Source organism: Melanostigma gelatinosum, assembly GCF_949748355.1.
Source record: "Melanostigma gelatinosum genome assembly, chromosome: 12".
NCBI lineage: Eukaryota > Metazoa > Chordata > Actinopteri > Perciformes > Zoarcidae > Melanostigma > Melanostigma gelatinosum.
This window is the reverse complement of record NC_136645.1, coordinates 14,329,009-14,348,404: the sequence shown is the minus strand read 5'-3', so window position 1 is coordinate 14,348,404 and position 19,396 is coordinate 14,329,009. Positions and strand designations below refer to the sequence as shown.

Genomic DNA, 19,396 nt, shown 5'->3' with positions numbered 1-19,396 from the left:
CGAACCATTCTGAAAAAAACTAGCAATTTTTCACATTGCAGTTATTTGAATTACATTTTCGCAAAAAGACAGCAAATAATCTCAGCTGTCTAAATGGATTTCAATGTGGACTCATTACAACCAAGGTGCATATAAATACAACGACAACTGATGATGAATCAAAGTAGGATAATATAATATGACTGAAAAAAAGATTGCAATAAAGAATAATGACAATTATTGAGTTTTAAATGAATTCAAACTGATGACAAAAGGAATGTGGCTTGAAGATTTCTTTCAACCTGTAGCTGACATTATGTTAACGGTCACTGTTGTACTTTACAGTCATCTAAAGGAGCAAACGCTGAACCTACACTTACTTATCCGTACTGTATACCCAAGGCCAAATGTGCCTTTTATTTTTTCTTCTTGTTACGCAATGCAACGAGCATTACTTTCATGTTTGAGTCATGCTCAATATCTCAGTAGCTTATGATGTAAACACAACACATGCTGCTAAAGTTAACACGTCACTGGTGAATGTTATTCACAGCCGTGATCATATTTCTTTAGAGCCGCAGCAACATAGAGACACGTGCAGAGCAGTGTTGTATTACATAACAGTATGTGGTCATGGAAACTAAGCAAGTGAGCTGATGTTAAAGTTCACAGGGTTGTTGTCCATAGGAATGAGACTCCAGACATTTCGTCAAAATAGACTAAACATGTTTTAAAGTGCATGAACCGCTGCATTCTGCAGGATGTTTTGCCACTGACGAGTGTATGATTACAGAGTTATAAAAGGAAACAGTCATATGAAGATGTGAGTGTTTATGGAGAAATATGAGCGAGCGTTTCTACGGAGACATGACAGTGGATTATTATGGGGTGGAGGCTGATGATGCAATAGAATTCATCCTGAGTCCTTTCTTTTACCCGACAGCACGATACATTGGAGCTGCACTGGCCATGGGAGGCAAGTCGGTCACACTTACATCATCTCAGTGTGTGTGATTGGATTTATGTACACCTGTACAATTCAATGCAATAATAATGCTTATCTGGGGCTGAAGGTAACAGGGAATGTCCCTGTCCCAGGACGGGTATTTGTCCACTGTCTGGTGGGCGTGAGCCGTTCTGCAACCCTGGTGCTGGCCTTCCTGATGATTGCTGAGGTCTCAACCCAGGCTTCTTGCTGCAGCTCCGCAGCCTCGACATGAGCCTGGAGAGGGAGAGGAGGAGGCGAAGACAGGCCCGAACACTGTAAAGACACACGCAAAGCCATACACACCAACATATTCACACAGACACACACACACACATCTTTATTGCTACAGAGATCACTCAGGCGAGGAGGAAGACACACAGACAGGAAGCCAGTGGCACCCATCGATCAAGTCTGTCCGAACCTGTACATCGGAGATGCGTGAGTTGGAAAATGACCACCAGCAGCTTGAATCGTTGTGAAAGGATATTAAAATGAATCAGGTTGTATAGTGGTGTGTGTTGTGCAGGTCTGTGGCGCAAGATAAAACCACACTCTGGTCTCTGGGTGGAACTCACATACTGAAGGCGGCAGCAGGTCGACATCAGATCAACACAGGTCAGAAGTTCTACAGTAACCTTGAGGTGTTGAAGCTGCAGAACATCCAAACTTCAACCGCTCCATCATGTCCTCTTGTAATAATTCATTTTTTTTACAATTAATTCAACATATTTCTGCCAACTTTGGTTTGTTAAATCTGTCATACTTTTGAAAAAACTAAATAAAAACATGAACAACTAAATAAATAACAATTCCAAAAGAAAACCACAAATAATAATTTAGTTCATGTTGGAGAAATATTCGATGTCAGATAATCTGAAAGGTTTGAAGGCATCAAACAAAGACATCTGCACTCATTTTGTGCAGGTTTTGTAAGTAGACCTTTTTCACATGTTGACATGTAGCAGTAGGAAAAGAACAGGTGTAAATAAGACAATCAATGACGGTTGAATTCCATTTAGCTGCTTCAGTTTCAGATGACTTTCACACTGTTATGGTTTACTGGAACACTTGAATAGAACAGAGACATCATTAATGGTGTTAGTTACAAATGTGCTTTTCCTATCCTGACAAGGCTGATGACAAATGTGAGGAGGGAAGGTATTTGTGCACTGCGACATGGGCGTCAGCCGCTCAGGGGTGCTGGTTCTTGCGTATCTGGTGATGTGCCAGGGCCAGTCGTTGGCGGAGGGCCATCGTCGCTGTGCGTCTGAACCGAGACATCGGACCCAACTCTGGATTTCTGGAGCAGCTGAGGCAGTTGGAGCTGAGCCTCAGTCCACAGAGCATCAGATCACAGAGGAGGAGCACGCTGACACATCATGGCGGAGCATGCCCTTCCACCCTTGTCAGGCACCTGTTTCATTTGAATCCACATTTTATGTAACACCAATCAAGTCTGACAAATGGAAATGCCATCTCTGTGTCATCTGTCACAAGAAGAAGTCTCATTTGTTATCTCGGCCTCAACAACAATTAGTAGAATATAACAACTGACTGCTTTCAGTTTTATGTCTCCAGAAATAACTCTCCTCACACCTGTCACACGTTATTGACATTCCTGTCAATGATGATGAAGCAACATGCCACTCTTACTAAACGTATTCTTGTTTTCATTGTTTCTGATGATTCAGTGTTTCTATTTACCATACACACTGTCACATTAGAGGACTCAGATCATATTATGAAGGCTATGAGAAAGGGCCTGTTTGTGTGTGTGTGTGTGTGTGTGTGTGTGTGTGTGTGTGTGTGTGTGTGTGTGTGTGTGCGTGTGTGTGTGTGTGTGTGTGTGTGTGTGTGAGAGAGAGAGTGTGTGTGACATTGTTGAGGTCAGGTGTTGTAGCCCAGCTGCCTAAAAATATCATCTTGAACACAGAGCCGGAGGGAGCAGTTACCATTCCAGATCTGTAGTTCAGCCTTCAAGCTTACTGTAGAGGGAGGTCTCTGTTGACACACACACACACACACACACGCACGCACACACACACGCGCGCACACACACACACGCGCGCAAACAGTTCACACATCTCCATTGAGGAAAAGTTGAGGTGCTGGTCTGCGATCATGCTTAGGAACGGATTTAAAGCTTTAAACAGTTAAAAGAAGGAGGTAAGCACTTTCTCTCTGCCACAGTACTTTATGAAGCCATCAGTGTACTTTACTCTTTAAACAGACAATATCATGAGTACAACACACACCTGAAATAATCATAGCCAGCATTAGTTCGCCCTGGAACATCACAACACTGTTTTCAACAACAGTTTTCCTGGATTTCTCACAGTGTCTTGTTTTGTCCGACTGAGAGATACCAGTTTAATGTCAAAAAGAAAACTAACGCAGGTGTTTACATTTTAGAAGCAGGAACAACTGCATTTTTTCCATTATTGCTGAAAACGATTAACATATAAATAGATTTATTTTCTGTAGATATACTAATCGATTAACGGACAAATGGTTGCAGCTCTCAGACAGTATATAAAAATATCCCTGGTGTTTAAGAGTTGATATCTTCACAGCTTGGGGAGCAGATGACAATGTGCAGACATTTTGCTTTTGATTAACTTCAGGGATGTGTGTGTGTGTGTGTGTGTGTGTGTGTGTGTGTGTGTGTGTGTGTGTGTGTGTGTGTGTGTGTGTGTGTGTGTGTGTGTGTGTGTGTGTGTGTGTGTGTGTGTGTGTGTGTGTGTGTGTGTGTGTGTGTGTGTTTTCTGGGCAGCAGAGGTGAGCTATGTCCTCCTGTGTGGTGAAGCCCAGAGGCAGGAACCCGTACACAGCGGTGCAGGTGGACCCAGACAGTGACTACATAACACCGGGAACATTAGACCTGGAGCAGCTGTTGTGGACCAGCACCGGGGCTCAGTATGCACATGTCAACCTGGTCTGGCCCAGCGTCTACATCGGGGATGAGTGAGTAAGCACACTCTGAGATGGCTTTGTGCTTCTAAGGACAGCTTCAGAATGAGTCTGTGTGTCACACGGAAACAGGAAAACAGCTCTGGAGCGGCCTGGCCTGAGGGATCTGGGTATCACACATGTCCTTAATGCAGCAGAGGGAAAGTGGAACAACGTCCTGACTGGTGCCGATTACTACACTGACGTGGACATCCAGTACTTCGGTGTGGAGGCTGATGACAAACCCACCTTTAATATCTCCCAGTACTTCTGCTCTACAACCCAGTTCATCCACGAGGCCCTCAGTCACCCACAGAGTAAGTCCTGGAGGAAATCAAAGCTTTTAAATGAGATTATTCTCCGGAGAAGAAGCCTGTAAGTTTATCTCTGTTTCTAATGAAGCCATCTATCTTTACTTCATTTTGTTCTAGACAAGGTGCTGGTGCACTGTGTGATGGGTCGGAGCAGGTCGGCGGCTCTGGTCTTGGCATACCTGATGATGGAACACAGCCTGACTGTGGTGGATGCTACTGAGCATGTGCGACAGCGGCGCTGCATCCTTCCCAATCACGGCTTTTTGAGACAGCTCAGAGCTTTGGACATCACGCTGCAAGAGGAGAGGCTGAGACAAAAAAGAGAGATGCAACACCAATAGTACATAATAGATCGATAATAACTGTTTAAATGTCTTCTGAATCCGTCTCAGGTATACAAAAATGTTCTTCATGAATCTTTGACTATTGTATCATTAAACTGTGCCACGCTAGTCTCAAAGTTCAAATGTAACATTGAGTAATGGGATGTCCTACGGGCTTAGTTGTGTTTCAACAGCAAGTGACTTTGTCAATATCTCTAAAGTGTGTGAAGTGTAAGAACAGATTTCAAAGAGTGATGCACACATAGCAGGTCCTGACATTATATACTGTTGATTTAAATAAACTTTAGCTTTAAGGCAAGTTGTTGTACCATATATTTTAATGTTTGATCCACAATCTATTGAGTTCATATCGTAGATATCTTACTAAGAATTACGGTATCTTTAATTGAAAAAAAGCCTTTGAGGGAATCAAAATAAAATACACCAACAGAAAAAATATTAAACGAAAGATTGTTGTATATTTTATTTGTGAACTGTAGGCATGACAGTCAAGCACAAAGACAGGCAACTGAGACCAGGAATAAATTGTCCCTTAAGGCTTATTGGTGTATTTGAACATATAAAATAAACTAACAGTGGAACAATACTGACAGTGATAGAAATTTCAAAACAACTCTTGTTGTATTCAGAAAACACACTTCTCCGCCAGGAAATATTTAGCCTACATCTATATTCAGGATAGTTGTATTGAGGTATTCAACGTTGCACAGACCACAAACTCTTTGAGCCTGAATTTAACTCGTGATTTGGTTCCCTTCTTTTCCATTTGACATTTGTAGACATTAACATACACAACTCTCAAAATCTGACAGTCTTGAAGTTGGGTTACATAGAGTAATAATAATAATAATAATAATAATACACCCACAAAGAACAGAGGCAACTAACTCAGGAGAGAAATAACAATGGAAGGAAACGTCAGTTTTATTACCCACTGTATTCCTCTGACAGAACATTTGAAGATATATTCTTTCCTTACATGCATTTAAAATATGTTGTATGTCTGTTTTTACCCCCAAAAGTCACCAGTTGTCCCTCACTGATCTAGTTTGCAAGTACAAACTAAGAATATTGTTAAAAATGTACCTAAAACAAATCACTACTGCACATTTTCATTGCAGTATCCAAAACCTGCATTGACTGATATTTTGTTTATCCGTCCTGTTTGTGTAAAACGTGTCCTCACAAAGTGGAATTAACGTGTGCTTTGATTCCGTCTCCAAGGGGGAAAACAGACTCGTGTGATGTCAACACGAGCGAAAGAAATGTCCATAAAAGGCAAGGCAAGGCAAAAACACAATTTCAGTTAGATCGTCTTTGTAAAGCAAAGTGATCCCATCCTGTGACGTTATCATGATCCCTTCATGGTAATTCTTATACATAAACAAATCTTTCCTTGGCTCTTGGCTGCATGAGCGGCGGGAAACGGAGACCGGCACACTTATCAGGACGAACTCAACTAACAATTGGAAGGACATGATGTCCGGATGAATTAAAAAACAACTTGGACGGGTGTCTGATCGTATTTGTTACGGGTCGGAGTTGTTTGGCAGGGAGAGAATGAGGTTTCAGGCGGATGGAGTCGTCCCGGAATCCCTCACTTGAAGTCGGGTTTTTCTGGGAAGGTGCAACCTGCTCGTCTGATGATGACGTTGGCGGCGTAGTGTGCCGCCTTCACGCACTGATGCATTGGTTTGCCCTGGACCAGCTCAGACAGGAAACCTGCAACGCAGAGGGGAGAAACTTTAACAGAAACGACAAAGAAAGCTACATATGCATCAACTGAAAACAAGAGGACAATCTTACCTCCTACAAAGGCATCGCCTGCACCGTTTGTGTCGACAATGTCCTCGGGGTCGATCTTCAGTGCAGGGAAGGTCTCGACCTTGTCACCTGAACAGACACGAGAAGAATTATACAATACCAACGATATAACAACGATAAGAGACAGAGAACCAATAGTAACGCAAGGAAAGAAAAAGACAGAAATAGAACATCTTACTTTGACCCATAACAGTTTCATCCTTCCCTTGGGTGAACACTACAATCCTCTGTCTCTTTGTGTTGTCTTTGGGCAAAGCCTGGGCTTTTTTGGCAATTTCCTTTATGTCCTCGGTCTGTAGACAAATGGCACATTAACATAGACGGTATATGATGCGGAAACACATGAAAAATGTAGCACCTATCATTTACAAATGCCAAAAGACAACGTCACTCCACTCACCTCGAAGTCGTGCTCTTTAGCGAATGCCGCCGCCTCCTGAAGAACAAAAATAAAAGATTGTTTGGGACAGAAATACGTACTAAACATCAACATCTGGTGGACACAAAGCACTCCACGAGCACATGTTACAGCTTGTTTCAATTTGTAGAGTATCTGGAGGACGTAGTGTGAAGGTCTGGCTTACTGTCTCATTGCCGAACAGCACGTCGACATAGGGCAGAACCTGCATGAGGTTATCCTTGAAGAACTGACAGATGAAGGGCGCGGAGAGGTTCATGCAGAACAGCTTGTTGTTTTCAGACGCGTGTTTCGCCACTTTCAGGATGGACTCCAACGAGACGGTCAGGAAGAAACCCTGGAAGCAAACGGTGACATTGGGTCAGGACTGGTCTGCTTTTTATATCCTGATGGGCTCTAATGAATCACATGAAGTAAAGTCTGCACCAGTGTGTCAGGACATTCCCCCGTGGCTTCACTTGTTCATATCAGAAGTGAAAGGCACGCCACACTCGATAGTCATTTGGTAACTATTACTTACAGCAGGGATTCCCAAAGTGGGGTGCGCGCACCCCTGGGGGTGCGCGAGCTGCCTCTAGGGGGTGCGCGAGAGGAAAAGTGTAATGGCGGTCTGATGGTGTAATAATATTAAATATTTAAAAAAAATGTAATTTTAATTTAAAAACTGTCAGGTGGGACATCTGAAGCTATCAGTCGTAAAAGAGGAGAGGGACAGAGAGAGAGAGAGAGGAATCGGAGGCGAGGGGAACGGAGAGGTGCGTTGGGGAGAGACCGGGAGAAGAAATCGAGCCAGAGTCAGAGGAAGATGAGACGGAGGAGACCGAAAAGGAGGAAGGGATAGCACAGACACATCGGCGCATCGCGGAGTCAAGGTGAAAAAGAGGAAACGAGAGTGAGCATCAGACTGGGAAAAAAAGAGGAAATATGATGAAAAGTAGCTGTGTCTGGGCTTCACTTGGATTGGCAACGCAGATTGCCCAAAGCCACAGTGCGTGGTGTGCAGTGAGGTTCTGGCTAACAGTCTGAAGCTCTTATTTACGTCGCCACCTGAACACCAAGCATGCCAGTGCAAGTCAAAAGCCCCTTACATTGTTTATATCGAAATTGGAGGAGTTACAAAACAGCCAAAAACAACTGCAGTCTCATTCATGTGTTGGGTCTATAAATGACGCACTACGGGCTTCATATCTGGTTACAGAATAGCGAGAAAGGTGCTACCGCACACAATCGCCGAAGACGTGAGCTTGCCAGCTGCCAGAGAGATGGTGGAATGTATGATTGGGGAGAAAGAAGCAAAAACGTTGGACATGATCCCGGTGTCCAACAACACTGTGTCTCCGCATCGATGCTTTGTCCGAAGATATCCTGGCTACATTAGTCGCTCATTAATTGTAAATTAAATGTGACAATCTGCCTCTGAGCCTGTGCGTGTGTCCTCGCATCAGTATTGCTCTTTAAAAGTGACGCCTTGTGTCACTGAAAGTTATTGAAACTTTGTTGCAGTGTTTCAGGGCGTTTTCACACCTTCAGTTCGTTTGCTTTGTTGCAGTTGCTCCTTTGTTCGGTTTGTGTTCACACTGCAACATTTAACAGTGGACTAAATCTTGTAAACAAATGCCACGCACGAGCAAACTGTTCTCTCATTGGTCCGATTCTTATGAAGGCTTAAAAGGCTCTGTTGCTTCTTTTTTTTTTTTTTTTAGTAAGGGGGGGGGGGGGGGGGGTGCGCGAACCCGGTCGGGATGTAGAAGGGGGTGCGCGGCCTAAAAAGTTTGGGAACCGCTGACTTACAGCAATATAGTAGACTTTAGCTTTTTCCACCAGCTTCCAGTTTTCTTCCAGGTCGAGATGCTTGTCCTTCTTATAACAGTTAGCAGCAGCTAGGTTAGCTATCAGAGACCTGAGAGGAGGCAACAGTCAAAAGAGATGAAGAGTTACAGACAGGTGAGAGTATAATCAATCAACATGTGCTTACTATAATAAATGCCCACCTGTTATCTCCGGTGATGCATGCAGCACATGTCCCTGTGGGCTCTTCATCTTGCTCGAAGTAGTGGGCGTCGACGTGGGCCTCCTTCGACTTCTGCTTCAGGATATCTCCAAACTTGTCTTTGCCAATGCAGCCAAAGAACGTGCCCAAATTATGGGGTTCTTGGATCATCCACTACAGACGGCGACAACAGCTCTGATCAGCATCAGTTGATTAACCGATTGATGCGAGTGAGTTTGTAGGTACACAGACTGACCTGAGCAATCTTGATGGAGTTCTGTGTGGCTCCTCCAGCGTGGTACTCAACTTTGAACTTCTTCACTAGCTCCTCAAATCTACACGCAGAAACAAAACATGAAACTCATCATCATTCATATTTATAGAAGATTCAATGCCATGCAGAAAGTTGCTTCACGTCCTGTTCACCTACAAAATTGTATGAATTAGTGAGCATTACAGGTGCTAGTAGGCGGATGCTTTTTAACAGACAGACCTAGGCTAGCTGTTCCTAAACGTCATGCTAAGCTAAGTGTCTCCTGGCTGTAGCTTCATATTAAACAGAGTGGTGTCAATCCTCTCATATAACTCGGCAAGTATGTGAATTGGTGTTTTGGGGCTAAAGCATCTATAATTCTCTGCTTTTTGTCAGTTTAAATATGTAAATCTCCAACATGTCAACACCCGACCCCGGAGCACAAAAATAAGTACGGCCTGAATGTTCAACTGTAGAAACAACAGACGGTAGAACTTCTTTAGACCTTCACATATACGAAGCAGTTATCAAGCCAGCCTAAACATTGCTGACTCTGAAGTTGGGAATCATGAGTACAAATCTTCCCTGATATAAATAACTCATATGTAGAGATGTGACTGTCTTTTAGTGGTTGCAAAATGTCATAACTATAACCTTGGAGTCAGAATACATCTGTTTGATCCTCGCACACGGTTACACTCTCTTATCTGCTGTTAAATGTTTTCTCGTCTCAGAGCAAGGAGAGGGAGGAGAAGAGTCCCGGTTTGCTATTGGCTCAGACCACCTCTCTGTGCTGAATCTGCTGCTCTGCCATTGGCAGTCTGCAGAGATACGGAGGTCAATGGCGGTGTTTTCTGGTGTGCGCCTGTTGTGACTGCTCTGCTCCAGAACAGAGAGGAACAAACTGTATGAATGCAGACCTATTTGTTTTTCTCCCTGCACAGACTAAAAACCAGAGCCTAGAAATGTTGCAACACGGGAGTTACGAACAGTGCTTTGTGTTTGTCCTCCGCCAGGATCTGGTCATTGGGCTTCAGAGAGTACCTGCAGATCATTAAAGGAGAAAAAAGAGGCATTAGTTTCTTCAAGTCATCTGAAACTTACGCTACATCAAACCCTGCTGTTTCAACTCGTACAGTTTTATCCCACTATTTCAAAGAACACACAGTTAATTAATAAATAACTAAGTAAGTACAGTAAATTCTCTTAAATATGACTACAAATAAAAAAGGTGAATTGTCGAGTCAGTGTTTTTCATGCTCTGCTAACTTCTTTTAAGGCTTAGCCAATGTGATTTAACTACATTGATGGATGATAATTAGTCATCTTACCATCATGAAACAGCAGGGAGTGGCATTGATTGTTTCACTAGCTAGAACAGACCGATGCGCATCAACTCACTAATGTAATGATACACTTCAGGCTGCGTTTAAGCACTACATCTGTAGGATACACTGCTCTGTTGATGTTGATCGGTCAGCTTTGCCGTTTCCTGTGCTCTACACTCTTATATACGCCTAATCTCGTATCTCTATTGACCAAATTACATCATAATGCCTCATCTATAAAGGTCAGCCTTTCACTGGAGTGACTTCACCGACAGCAAACATTTGTATTTCACTTGATCTGATTGTGACCGTGCTTCACGGAGACTTTACAGCAGCAAAAAGATGGACTTAGGCTCCTTGTATTAAAAAAAAAAAAAGAGCTTAACATCGAAATAAAAGAGAATCCAAATATGTGTTAGTATTTCTTTGCCTTTATAATTCATGAGGAATCAAGGACAAGATGACAGCGCTGTCTTTAGGTGAAAAATGTATTATAAATGATTTGAACTTACTTGTCCAAGAAGTCTTTGTCCACAACGGCAATGATGTCCAGTAAGGGGTTTCCCATCCCAAAGAGGGAATTAGGGCTGAAACACACAAAAGACGAAGTGTTAAAACTAAAAAGCTCTACTGGACTATCTTCCTTCTTTACTTGTATGTAATATTAGTATTATTTTTTATATTACTTCTAGCTTTATAGAAGAGCACAGTCTTCCTCCAGCACAGTGTAGAAAGGAACATTTTTAATTTAATGTGAGGTCACTTCACTGAATGAGCTGGGTGGTGGTTATTATGTTGAACCGTTCATTTGCAAAAACCCACAGTTTCGTTTCTATGTGACTTCCATCACATGACTTAAAACCTTCCACTTTCACAGACAAGAGAAGCAGAAATAGCACCTATCTGAGAGAGACGGTTTGGAAACATGCATGACTCGTCTACAAAATGGCAAATGAATATGAATGCTGTGGTGCAGTTAGTCATGCATGTAACCATGTTATGACACGCAGAGCAAGGCAACACTGTCTCCGTACAGTCCGTTCTGTGCCGGGGGCAAACAACTGAACACGGGTTCAGTATCACAGCAAAAATCGTAGTGCTGCGATGCCAAATAATAATAAAACAGCACATTGTAAAGTATTACGCCCTTTTGTGTCAAGAGTTTCTGGAAGCATGTTAATAATGTGTACTCGGATATGCGTCTTGGTGTCGTCTTCACTCCTGAACAATAACCAATCTTGTCAGCGTTTCTGGGGGGAAAACCCAGATGGAGCAAGACTCACAGGCCGTGACATATGCCACATCCACATGAACGTTCACTGTAGCAGAAAAAAGCAACATGGACGAACGTCTTTTGAAAAAACAAGAGTAGGGAGATGTCATTGAGCAGATAGGTTTGTTGTCACTGGAAAAACTAAAAAAATGCATCTACCCAGCAGATGCCACACCCGTACTATCATTTCCTACCGCATGTGCATCTGTCAATATGCAGGCAGAAGATTACTGGGCTTGTGCAGCCAATCACACCTGCCTTTAGATCAATTCCCTCTATCAACGTGTTCTTACCTTGAAGAAGACATGGTGTCTCTCTCTCGGTGTGCGTCAGCTCGATACTGACAGACCTGTTGAGTAACCTAGAAACCAGCTCAGAAAGAGCTAAGCATTCAAAAACTTAAGAATTTGAGCTCAGCGTGCAGAGATACCGATTTTACCCTGAAAAACAGCTCCTCCTACTCGGGACCGACTGATTGGACACATCTAAGAGGGAGGACCTTGCAGGAGCCTGCTGATGATCGCGGCCGCTGAGATGCCACAATCTGACAACAGCGGGTTACAGTTAGAATAGAGGAATATAGCCGAGTGATGCAATTTTCAGATTGATTTCGGCGGGGAAAAAAATATATATAACATTGCATATTCACGACCATGTGACTACTTTGCAAATGCATTGTTTTGGGAGGTGGTGCAGGATCGCTACACTCAGCAGCGGAGCCGATCCTTGGCACTGAAGGTGCTACCGTTAAGTATTTCCCTCTGCAGCTTATAAACATGCAGGGGGGGGGGGGGTGGTCACGTTGATCTTAGATTAGATATTGGCACACTTGCTGTAGTTAACGGACGGTACTAGACAACAGCAGAGTCTCTGAACGCTTCTGACCTGACTCTGTAGCGGCATGTTCCAAGATAACTACATCAAAGGACTTTACCCAGCGTGGTGGTGCATGCATGCAGACATGCAATGGTGTACAGCAACTCACAATGTTCAACCTCACTCGCATGTCACACGTGCATTCATGCGTTAAGGTTTACATTTCAAACAAATTTGCGCACATTAGCATTCAAACTAGGGTCATGTCTCCTCGCGCTGCAGGGAGGCAGTTTATTGTATTCTTTTTTTAAACTTTCGGTCACCTTAGTTCTGCAGGAGTCTTTTTGGTCGGAGACTCCGTCTTCTTGGTCGGAGACTCTGTCTTCTTGGTCGGAGACTCCGTCTTCTTCTTCTCATCAGACAGTCTTTGTTTCTTTGCTTTAGAAGCCATGGTTAACTGCGTACGTTGCAATCCCCTCAACCGGTGTGAAAACGCGGTAGTGCTAACGGTTAACATGGATTGTTTGTTTCCCTGAGGCAGACCTTGCAGGCACCGGTTTCCTCCTCCAGTCCGTGTGGCGCGTACACAGAGTTTAGCCAATCAAAAGCCTTACATTTAGGTTTTTCTGGAGACGTGGTCGTCTACTTTTTTAGCACTTATGATAAAATAAGGAAATCATAAAACGTCTGGTATAAAGTCTTGAACAATTGTTCGGATTATCACGTGAAAGGTTTTCCACCTTTATTTAATGCAGACCTTCATTTTTGGAACTAATATTAATTAATTACAATACAACTGAGAACAATATGGATTAAATCAAATTGATAACCTAAATCAAGAGGTCAAATTAATATTATATGAATAATAAAATAGTAATAAATAAAAGGTACCAGGGTTTAGTTTTAAACCCTAAACGTTTAGTGTGTGAGGACTGCTACTTCTCCGCCAAGAAAATATTTGGTTTTCGTAAGTTCGGCCCCGGCACAAACACCTGGAAGATTGCACGCAGGGTAACGCATCCCAAAATTTCATACAGACATGGATGTAGCTGCCCACAATTTCTGCCTGACTAAAAAGTCCGAAACTTTGCTCTGAACGTATCGATCAGTTTGACACTACGGTTGCTTTGTATTTAAACCTTCCGGGGTTTATTTCAGGGCTTTACTAATACTATTTGGACTTTATTATTTTGATTTATCGATATTTTCTCGTGACTAAGTTGTGTTTACGTGTGAACGGATCTGCAGGCGTCTCCTCAGCAACTCGGACAAGTCTGCCTTACCAAGTAGACAACTTTCTTTAATACCTTTTGCACAATCAACCGGAGTAAGCAGATACAACTTTGAATAATCCTTGAAACTCTTTGTACATTATTCCTTATGCAGAGCTTTCATGTCGCTGTCACTCTCGAGTTTGTTTTATTGCTTAACATTAAGAAACTGATGGTGAGAATCTCCGAAGTTGTCAATCTCAGGTTTGCTAGCCAGCTGGTTAATTTAAACTAAGTTAGTTTAATAGAATGACAGGTACACTGCTTGCATTTACATTGGCACTGCAATCAAATAATGCACGAGGAGTTTTAAATTTAGCTTAAAACTGCTGATTTAATGTCTCCATCTACCGCGCAGTAATATCCTCAACAACCAACTCATTGTTGCAGCTGAGATGATCCACAGTCTGTTCCTGATTAATCACTCTGGAGACATCTTCCTGGAGAAACACTGGAAGAGTGTCATCAGCCGGAGTGTGTGTGATTACTTTTTCGAGGCTAAGGAGAAGGCGGTGGACCCGGAGGATGTGGCCCCCGTCCTGCAGACCCCCCACCACTACCTTATCACCATATACAGGGGCAAGCTCTTCTTCCTCTCTGTCGTCCAGACCGAAGTCCCTCCACTGTTTGTCATTGAGTTCCTGCACAGAGTGGCAGACACATTTCAGGTGTGATTGAATTCCGTGTTATATATTTATTCATAAGTCAAGACATCTTTGGTTCTGTTCAAACTTGTATAATGTACACAAATGTGTGTGTATATAGAGCACATATTGTAAACAATTAGTATGGAATTGAGACTCATGTTGGGTATTTTCTGTCGACAGGACTACTTTGGAGAGTGCTCGGAAAGTGTAATCAAGGACAATGTGGTGACAGTGTACGAGCTGCTGGAGGAGATGCTGGACAACGGCGTTCCACTGGCAACAGAGTCCAACGTCCTCAAAGAGTTGATCAGGCCTCCCACCATCCTGCGATCAGTTGTCAACACGCTCACAGGTAAACGGAGGTCACCGCCTTCTGTCTAGTTCTCAGCATGTGAAAGCGAAGGGAACTCCCTGATTGTCCTTCATACTCTCATGATAAGGAGGTCTGCTCCAGGTGTGTGGCTTCCCACACCTGCTCCTAATACTGTCGTATGGGAGGGAGTAGAGCCACCTGGCAACAATGTCGATTTCTAAAATTACCCTGATCCTCAGCTCTTACATTATTATCTACAATATTTATGTTTACATTTATGTGTTTGCCTTTGTTTTGTGTGTTCTCCAGGAGGTAGTAATGTTGGAAATACATTACCAACAGGTCAACTGTCCAATGTCCCATGGAGGCGGGCTGGAGTTAAATACACCAATAATGAGGCATATTTTGATGTGATAGAGGAAATAGATGCCATTGTGGACAAATCAGGTACAAACAAGCACTTGTGGACAGATGAAGAGTGTATCCATGGCGGTTAGAAGTGATTACTTTTTCCTGGTAGATTAGATAATTAGACGTAGTTACTCTGTAAACGTGCTTCCATCTCCTTCAATCTTTAGGTACGACAGTATTTGCAGAGATCCAGGGTGTAATTGAAGCCTGCGTGTGGCTCACTGGGATGCCTGACCTGACTCTGTCCTTCATGGTTGGTTCATTTCCTCTTAGCTGTGTTTTTCTTAATGTGCATATTTCTGTGTCTGCCCGCGCGTCGGTCCAAATGTAAAATTCACTCGCCATCGTTGTCACTTTTGATGACAGAATCCTCGTCTTCTGGACGACGTGAGTTTCCACCCGTGTGTGCGGTTTCAGCGCTGGGAGTCGGAGCGCGCTCTCTCTTTCATCCCACCAGATGGAAACTTCACACTCATGAATTATCATGTCAGCTCTCAAAAGTATGTCGTCTGTATGTCTTATTTATAATAAAGCAAAACAAAATATGTGTGTAAATATGTGATCTGAGCAGCGACATCTTCTAGCGACGATGAAATCTCTGTTGTGTTATTGTCTTCGGCGTGGATTAAAATTCTGGTTTAATTTCCGCATTAAGGATTCACAATCCACTCTTGTTACCGTGTTTACTTGTAAACACAAGCTGGTTGCTGTCTGCCTGCTGAACCCAACTGTTTATTGTCATCGTGGTTCATTCTGTCTGTGTCCATCCTCAGTCTCGTGGCCATTCCAGTGTACGTGAAGCAGAGCATCAGTTTCTTTGAGTCGGGACCTTGTGGTCGCCTGGACATCACGATCGGACCTAAGCAGACCATGGGGAAGATGGTGGAGGCTTTGATGGTCAAAATCCACATGCCTAAAGCTGTGATCACTGTCAACCTCACAGCCACACAGGGAAGCTACACCTACGACCTCCCTACCAAGGTAACAACCAACAACAAAGCCGTCCTAAGGAGTGATACTGTAGTTTTGTGTTAAATGAGAAAGCCTCCCACTGTTGAATGTGGACCCTTTTATCCAATTGTTGTCAAGAATCCCATCAAATGCTTCACTAACAAGCTGCTTACATCTTAGCTGCCTAACTCGTAAGTGATAAATTGATGGCCAAAGTAACGTTAAACTACCTTTTTAAAGGCATGATATTTATATATTTTTAAGACGTACTTATGCACTCGATTTTTTTTGTAGCTCAACAACGAAACAAGTGATGCAATCGTGATCAGAACTGGTGGTGTTATAGAGAAAATAAAACTAAAAACAAAAAGTTTTATTGTCCTTACCCGGAGCATGTGTGCGTTTTGATAGGTGTTGGTTTGGGACATTGGGAGACTGAACCCTCAGAAGCTTCCTAACTTGAAAGGCAGTCTAAGTCTACAGTCAGGAGCCCCCAAACCTGAAGATAACCCTTCACTCAACATTGACCTGAAGATTCAGCAGGTGGCCATATCAGGTAGTCCTCGCTTTATACATACTTTTGATTTGGGCCAAGTTTTAAAGTCAGTTGTCAGTCATTGCTCACTTTGCTTCTCTCCCCTCTGTACAGGTCTTAAGGTGAATCGTCTTGACATGTTTGGAGAGAAGTACAAGATGTTTAAAGGGGTCAAGTATGTGACTAAAGCGGGGAAATTCCAAGTGCGGACCTGAGTACTTTAAGAGGTCAAAAGTCAGCAATCCAATGTGCCAAATAGGGGGCAAGGTTATCAATACTCCAATATGTCTTGCATTATCCTCTGTCTAATTGTTTTTAATTAACAGTTATTTATTATGTGGCCTGTAAAGGGAAGCCTTAATAATCAATGTGACTACCGTATGTTGAAGTGCTAATAGTTTCTGTCCAGTTTAAATGTGCTGCATTGTATGAACCAGTCCTCTCTTTTTGAACTATTTTGGTTTTCTGTTTTAACAAGTGTTGCCTAAGGGGAATATTTTGGTTTGAAAAGGGACACTTGGGGCTCACCGCCTCTTCGCTACTTCATCACACTTTTCCAATCTCACATACATGTTGCCTGAGAGAAAGCAGCCATGCCTTTTGAAAACCTTTCTGCTGAGTATTTGCAGTGTGTATTTGCACACATTCACTCTTCAATGTGGCCTTGTTTAGGGTGCTTTGTATCGCACACTACAGCACAAACTGCATGTTTCGGAGGCCTACGGTGAAGTACATTTTTTAAAAATATATCTATATCGAAGGGACATAGTTTGACTTATCTGCAGAGCCGAGATACGAGCTAGTGATTCCAGCAGTCTGTTGGGAAGTTTTCTTTTTTGTGAAATCTACAAAATGCTCACTTAATGTTGAATGCAACTTCTTTACTCGGCACAACATTTGCACAATCAATTGTTCACAGGAAAAAAAAATACTACTTGTATGAAGTTGAATCTGTATTTCAGTGTATAAGAAGTCTTATAAAAGTTTTGAAAGTATGATTTTCATGTGTGCTCTTTTGGCCATGCTAGTATTACGTATGGTTCTATGTCCTGCTGTGAATGTTTGTGCTTGGGTGTGTGTGTATCCTGTGTATTTTGACTTTTAGGTGCAGCTCCCTAACGAGTGATTGAGGGCACCTGGATGAGGATGTGGTTACCTATATAAGCGCCTCCTTGCGCCGCTCTTTCTGGTCTGGCACCAGCCCAGATCCTTCCTGCTTGCATTGTAACTCGTGCCCAGTTGTTGATAAAACTAGCTTATATACAGCTTAATCAGCAACTAGCTTATATACAGTTTAATTAATCACTAGCATATTTGTAGTTTTAATAACCATTAGCTTATGCAGCTCTATTAACCACTCATACAGTGCCCACAGCACACACTAGGGCCAGGAAGAAGCAGGAGGGAGATTACTGACTTAACTGCGCCACAAGGAACAGGCCGCCATCTTTAGAGAAGATAAGGAAGGAACAATAGACAGTGAGATGCAGGGACAACGCCCTAAGTAGTCTCCCCTCTTCTTTACAACTTGCTTCCCAGGTCCGCTCTCATGCAACATCACACACACACTGATAGAAGAAAACGCCTTCTGGGAGGGGCCAATGTGAACGGACGTTCAGGTGTCATACACATACAAATGTGCCACGCCTGCATCTTTGATTTTGACAAATGGACATCAAGGGGAGGGACCCTATATTAAGCTTCACACTGCCGTGTCCAAGTGTGTCTCATGGTGAATCTCTGCGAAGTGCAACCATTAGCACCCATGCATGTTTAATTGTTTGGGCTGAATAACTCTGTTGATAAATAAATCTATTGCTTTGATATAACTATACGCCTCTTGAGAGCTTCTGTTTCATTCTTAAATCCGCTCTAAGTGTGAAAGATAGCTTTATTTTCACAACACAGTCAAGAAAGTATGACGATGTAGTGAATTTATCTGAAGTGGCTCCACCTGTTGACAGTCTAGAGGCTGATCCTTCTGTAACTTCTGAGTTGCCTCTAGATTAGTTGTCCACTAATGCTGTTGGAAATGAGTCTACTGAAGTTAAATTGACCTGTCCTGTCACTGTGCCTGCTGAGCCTGACACACAGTTGAAGGTTGGCAAGGAACAGCTGATGGCAGCCCAGAAGGCTGACCCTCCTTTGACCAAGTGTATGGCAGCAGTGTTGCTTAAGGATGAGAGTGTGTGACAAAGGGAATGTTAGATTCCTAACATTCTAAAGGTCAATTCTCTGATCTCTATTGTGGTGAAATAAACACCTGGTTGGGCACACGTACTCTCTGTGTCCTCCTCCTACTTCCAAAGTCCGGCCGCTGCGGGCCAGCCTAACAGAGTGGTTCTACTCATGCCACTTTTACTGGGAGGTTGGTATCCTCATGCGTATGAGGGTTTCTTCCGTTAAAACAGCATGGTTTTGGATGACACCCTTATGGCTGTCACCTTAAGGAAGGGAGTGTTACGTATGGTTCTATGTCCTGCTGTGAATGTCTGTGCTTGGGTGTGTGTGTATTCTGTGTCGTTTGACTTCTAGGTGCAGCTCCCTAACGAGTGATTGAGGACACCTGACCCTGGTCTGCAGTGGGATTTGCACACTACAGTTTTCTTGTGTCCTGTAAATAAACTGGCAGCTGTGGTTGTTTTTAACCTATGTTGGTGTTGTGTTGCGACTCCTGAGCCGGTCGAAACACTAGCTTTTTGGTTTAATAAACTAATAATATTTCCATCAGCCAAATTTTTACTGTAGTTTTTGTGCTAATGTTGGCATGCGAACACACTGAACAGCAACTT

The 19,396-nt window shown here is 43.0% G+C and overlaps 3 protein-coding genes and 1 pseudogene across 6 annotated transcripts; 3 read left to right on the top strand and 1 right to left on the bottom strand.

Moving 5' to 3' along the window:
* The first annotated feature begins 846 nt into the window (after positions 1-846).
* LOC306785737 (dual specificity protein phosphatase 13B-like) lies at positions 847-2,411 on the top strand (annotated as a pseudogene). The gene is made up of 3 exons: positions 847-959; positions 1,494-1,597; positions 2,121-2,411. The product of its transcript is annotated as a dual specificity protein phosphatase 13B-like (transcript).
* Positions 2,412-3,007: 596 nt separating this feature from the next.
* LOC306785320 (dual specificity phosphatase 29) lies at positions 3,008-4,953 on the top strand. Its single transcript, XM_079279657.1, has 4 exons — positions 3,008-3,133; positions 3,744-3,931; positions 4,010-4,233; positions 4,348-4,953. Exons 2-4 carry the CDS (start codon positions 3,753-3,755, stop codon positions 4,569-4,571), a joined length of 627 nt encoding a protein of 208 aa, XP_079135783.1. The 5' UTR covers positions 3,008-3,133; positions 3,744-3,752; the 3' UTR covers positions 4,572-4,953.
* Positions 4,954-5,022: 69 nt separating this feature from the next.
* LOC306785319 (adenosine kinase-like) lies at positions 5,023-12,979 on the bottom strand. Its single transcript, XM_079279656.1, has 11 exons — positions 12,800-12,979; positions 10,900-10,974; positions 10,050-10,103; positions 9,063-9,141; positions 8,808-8,980; positions 8,608-8,716; positions 6,983-7,153; positions 6,799-6,834; positions 6,577-6,691; positions 6,381-6,467; positions 5,023-6,296 (listed from the first exon to the last, which is right to left on the bottom strand). The coding sequence occupies exons 1-11, from the start codon at positions 12,925-12,927 to the stop codon at positions 6,172-6,174; spliced, it is 1,152 nt and encodes a 383-aa protein (XP_079135782.1). The 5' UTR covers positions 12,928-12,979; the 3' UTR covers positions 5,023-6,171.
* Positions 12,980-13,566: 587 nt separating this feature from the next.
* Positions 13,567-18,352, top strand: LOC306785276 (AP-3 complex subunit mu-1-like). 3 transcript variants are annotated; one of them, XM_079279586.1, is made up of 9 exons: positions 13,567-13,762; positions 14,138-14,415; positions 14,575-14,746; positions 15,017-15,154; positions 15,286-15,371; positions 15,485-15,618; positions 15,892-16,099; positions 16,481-16,625; positions 16,719-18,352. In XM_079279586.1, the coding sequence occupies exons 2-9, from the start codon at positions 14,143-14,145 to the stop codon at positions 16,817-16,819; spliced, it is 1,257 nt and encodes a 418-aa protein (XP_079135712.1). In that variant the 5' UTR covers positions 13,567-13,762; positions 14,138-14,142; the 3' UTR covers positions 16,820-18,352. The 3 variants fall into 3 exon arrangements, with proteins under 3 accessions (XP_079135712.1, XP_079135710.1, XP_079135711.1); XM_079279584.1 differs by having other exon boundaries at positions 13,567-13,803; XM_079279585.1 differs by having other exon boundaries at positions 13,567-13,803; positions 14,106-14,415.
* The last annotated feature ends 1,044 nt before the right edge of the window (positions 18,353-19,396 follow it).